This window comes from Myotis brandtii, unplaced genomic scaffold, assembly GCF_000412655.1.
Source record: "Myotis brandtii unplaced genomic scaffold, ASM41265v1 scaffold29, whole genome shotgun sequence".
NCBI lineage: Eukaryota > Metazoa > Chordata > Mammalia > Chiroptera > Vespertilionidae > Myotis > Myotis brandtii.
The window spans coordinates 1,859,923-1,864,560 of record NW_005361075.1 but is presented as its reverse complement, the minus strand read 5'-3'; the positions used below and the strand labels follow the sequence as shown (position 1 = coordinate 1,864,560).

The following is a 4,638-nucleotide window of genomic DNA, read 5'->3' as shown; positions in this document are numbered from 1 at the left end:
CACGCACACATGCACAGTCTGTCATTCAGACTGCAATTTGCCAGAGGCAGGCAGAGTTGGGAGGCAAACCTATAGCTCCTCTCAAAGCATATCCTATTCCCAAAGGCAAAGTGGGTATGACCTGGGGATTGACTATCCATGTCTAGGCTCCTGCCCATTTACACAAAACACGAAGCTGTTCTAGATAAACACCAAGGTGTCCCAACATGTCCCAAGCAACAAATCTCTCCATCTGCCTTGGCTCCAGGCCCTTGTAGGGAGCACAGACTTCAGTATCCTCTCTGATGTCATCTCACCCACCCTCCACACTCCACTACTTGGGTAACCGAGGGATATGCACCCCCTCCTCACCTTCTTAAGCACCACAAATTCATTCTCAGCAGTTGTGCGCTTGTTTATTTCCTCCTCATACCTGCAGGAAAAGCATCACAGTGAGCGGGGTGTGTGTGTGTGTGTGTGTGTGTGTTCTCATTATGAAAAGAGAAAGGAGGTGCTCATGTTGTGTATCTTTTAATAGGTATTATTCTACATCTTTGCAAATCTGTCCAACTCACTAAGACTATTTGGTCAGCATTGTGGGCAGGATTTGAAGCAATCCCCTCCTGCACCAGGTGACCAGATGGTTTGGGGTCTGAATTTCCTCTGCTGTCTGGAGAATGAGTAGGTTCTTTCTCCTCCCATTCAGTGTCCAAATCACAGGAACATGACACTGTCTTTCAGCCATGATTCTTGTGTCTGACACCCCTACCTATAACTCCACCTCATCCTCAAGCATGAGTTCCAAGGCAGCCAGCACTGTCCCCTGGGGTAGGAAGAAGAAGCGTGGCCCAAATGTACAGGATCTGAGGGAAATGAGAAAGGAAGCCCAACAGAAATCCAAGCTCCCTGACATGCAGAGGAATTTCCTTGGAATTTAGAGGCAACTCAGGAACCAAGAGGCTGTGGGGCAGGCACACATGAACTCTGTCGAGTGAGGAAAAGAGAGAACATGCCCTGGAGGTAGTCTCTGTGAGGACAGTCCTGCCGCTTTCCAAGAGGCTGGCTGTCCCCTGTCCAACTTGCTCAGCTGTCATCTTGCCCGGGCAGAAGAGCTCAAGCTGGGTCACTCCCACCTGAGCTCAGTGCTCCTGAGACCAGAGGCAAATGTCCCAGTGCCTGCTGGGAAAACCCAGCCCAGGAGGTGGTCAATCTGGGTGCAGGATCCTTGCTCACCTCTTCTTGTAGTCCTCCACCACATCCCGCATGTTCCTCAGCTCCGAGTCCAGCCTCACCCTGTCCCCAGACAGCGTTTCCAGCTGCTTCCGCAGGTTGCTAATGTAGCCCTCGTACACAGGCTCTAGGTTGTTCTTGCAGTTGTTCAGGTCCAGCTGCTGCAGCAGCTCCCACTTGGTCTCCAGCACCTGGTTCTGCTGCTCCAGGAACCGCACCTGGAACCCAGATCAACAGACACTCAGTCATGGGAAGAGGCTGTGTGTTTCCTTTTCTGGATGGTAGCTGTGTTCTCTTATGCTGCATTAGCTTAAAGGGTAAGACTCATGCCCCTCCCCACCCAGGCCCTTTGTCTGACTGAGGAGTTCTCTTTCTGCGAGAACCTGACACCATCAGGAGGGGCTTCAACATCTTCATTTCCCTCTTATCAAGATATGTCTCCTCTGTATCTGTCCAAACCTGCTTGGACAAATGTCAGTGGTCAGCCTTGGCCAGTGCTGACCTTAAATATGTAAACTGACCTGTATTGGCCTTCATGCTCCTGCGTGGCTCGGCTCAGACCCAGTAGCCTGGCCTGTGCTCTGCCTACTCTCTGTCTTCTAGGTCATGGCCTTTCCCAGCCCAGCCAGAGGTTGGTGTTCAACTGACCTGGGGTCTCAGCACCTCCTATGTTGCTTTTATGTCCAAATCTATGATCTCAGAGCATTTCCCCAGCATTCTCAAGTGGCAGTTTATAAATATTATATCATTTCCTTGCAGAAAACCCTCTGGTGGTTCCATATCACCTACAGAGTCAAGTCCAAATTCCTTCTTATGCTCTTCATAATGGGCCCAGCCCCTCTGCTGCCGTTCACCTAACATTCACACAACCCAAGGTGTCCTGCTCTCCAGATAAGTCCTTCATGCTGCATGTGACTGCTCCCTCTCCTATATTGCCTTTCCCCACCTTCGTCTGGCAAACTCCTACTCAGGTTTGACCACCCTACCCCGCTGTCATCTTTGGGAAGCTTCCCCTACTCCCCAAAGCTCAGGAAGTCTGCTTCCCAAGATGCTCCTACCTCTTTGTTCATCGGTGGCTCTCAAACTTTAGTGTGCATCAGCATCACCCTGGGGGCTTGTTAGAGCTGCCCATCCCAAGACCCCACTCCAAGAGTTTGTGGTTCAGCAGGCACGAAGTGGAGCCTGAGAATGTGCATTTCTAATCAGTCCCCAGGTGAAGCTGATGCTGCCAGTTCAGGGACCATTTTTGGGAACCTCTACTCCAGTGCACTACTAATTCCCAGGTGCCTCGCCCTGGGGCCCACATGTCCGTTTGGATGTATTACAGGCTCTGAGTCTATCTTCTGACCAGTGTCTGAGCTGGTCTGGGTCCCCTAAGAGAATGAGCTAGGCCCTATGGCATTCTAGACATCCTAGGCTGCCATGGACCTCTCCATTGTCTGGATTCTAAATTTCACGTGCCATCACTCTCCTACTTCTCAAAGCGTGCCACTGTCCCTGCCTCCAGGAGACCTTCCCAGACTAAGCTCTCTAACTCCTCCTGCCCCTCTGGCCACCCTGACCTCTCAACACTGATGTCCAGGATTCATCCAGTTCCTCCCTGCCCAGTCCTCGGCGGTGTCTGCATCCTGGGAAAGTGGCCTGTCTTCCTCTGCCTCAGACTGGGAGCCCCCAAGGACAGTGAAGGTGGAAGAACAAAGGGGCTCTACATTCGGCTTTCTCCAGAAAGTCCCACCTTGTCGATGAAGGAGGCGAACTTGTTGTTCAGAGTCTTGATCTGCTCCCGCTCCTGGGCGCGCACTTTCTGTATCTCAGGGTCCAGCTCCACATTGAGGGGAGCCAGGAGGCTCTTGTTGACGGTGACCTGAGAGATGCCCCCTGGAGGGCAAACAGACGGACATGCGGGCCCCAGGGCCACACTGCCAAACATGCTGCCAGCAAAACCGCTGGCCCGGCCCCGGCCAAATCCATAGCCCCCTGTTCGCCCGCTGCCACTGGTCACATTGTAGGAGATGCTCCGGGAGCCCCCCAGGCTGTAGAGGCTCCGGCTCCCAAAGCCCCCACTGAGCCCTTTGATCCCTGCCCGGTAGGAAGGCGAGCTGCCCCCTGAGAGCACAGCGGAGCAGCCACTGAAGCCCCCCTTAGCAGCAGCTCCCGACTTGTAGGTGAATTGGCGGCTCATGCTAGAAAATCCAGAGAGCTGGAATAAGAAGCTAAGTCTTAGCTGAGATGCAACTCACAAGCCTAAGATCTTGGTCTCCCCCTATATAGGGCTTGAGAAGGAGCCACTGCCCTAATTTGTGGGTTTAGTTTGCCTGGGAGCAAGAAATCATTTTCTCCCAGCAAAATCAGAGATGCCACGTAAATAACTTGAAAACCCCCAAAGTGATGGGCTTGCAAGCCTTGCTCATGTAATTTGAGTCTTATCTAATCAACCTGGGGTATTTAGCCTGGCCAAATTACCCCTAGAAAGATCTTGGCTGGGAGGTTTGTCACAGACTCAATTGCCCTTCCCCAGGGAGTGGGAAGGGGAGGGGTGGATTGCGGGGGTGCAGAGGGGAGACCTTTAATTGACAGTGTCATCTGTGAGAGATCTCACGACTGTACCAGCCATCAGATGGGCTTCTTCAGGGACCGCTTTTATGTGGTTAGGAGGAGACTCCATGACCGAGCTTCCCAGGGTTCCTAGAGATAGTTCTCATGGTGGTCAGGACGATGGGTGATGAGCCAGGACTAGGAATCCAACCCAGCCCTCTGGCTGCCAGCCCCTGTTGTGGCCTCCCAGGCACGTCTCCTGCTCTCTGTGCTGGTCAGGCTGCCCTGCACACACTGACTTTGCTCCTGCCTCTCCCACTGCCCTCACCCTTGACCTTGAAATAATGGTATTGCCACCATTCATGGTGGCTGACACTGGTGCAGTGCTTTACAGCATTAAAAAAAAAGCTCCTGAGGAGGTGGCCTGTCTTCCTCTGCCTCAACTGGGAGCCTCCAAGGACAGTGAAGGTGGGAGAATGAAGGGACGCTACATTTGGCTTTCTCCAGAAAGTCCCACCTTGTGTGAAGCTCACTTAACCCACTTGACCTGGGGAGGAGCTTGATGATCCACATTTCACAAATGGGAAAACCAAGGCTCAGATAGTTGAAGACAGTGAACATTTCATGAGCTCTTTCTCTGTAAGAATCTCAAAGGATACAAATTTCCCACAAAACCTAGGTCCAGCCTTGAGGATTCCCTTGGATGGTCTCTGTCTCCACATTCAGAGGGGCCTTACCATGCAGGCCTTACTTGTCTGGCCAAACAGACAGACAGCCATTCACCTCCTCAGTCATTCATCCATCCACTCATTTAACAAACTTTGGTTGAGGTCTGACTCTGTCCAGGGTACTATGCTACGGTCTAGGGTCATAAATTACAAGACAGTAACCTAG

At 52.2% G+C, this 4,638-nt stretch overlaps 1 protein-coding gene across 1 annotated transcript in view; it reads right to left on the bottom strand.

The window, feature by feature from the left end:
* Nucleotides 1–3,418, bottom strand: part of LOC102241043 (keratin, type II cytoskeletal 73) — a 9,834-nt gene extending 6,416 nt beyond the window's left edge. The window contains exons 1-3 of the mRNA XM_005869215.2: nt 2,945–3,418; nt 1,213–1,427; nt 352–412 (exon numbers count right to left, since the gene is read on the bottom strand). Coding sequence (XP_005869277.1) covers nt 352–412; nt 1,213–1,427; nt 2,945–3,391 — 723 coding nt within the window. The 5' untranslated portion in view covers nt 3,392–3,418. The remainder of the gene's footprint in view (nt 1–351; nt 413–1,212; nt 1,428–2,944) is intronic.
* Nucleotides 3,419–4,638: the final 1,220 nt, after the last annotated feature.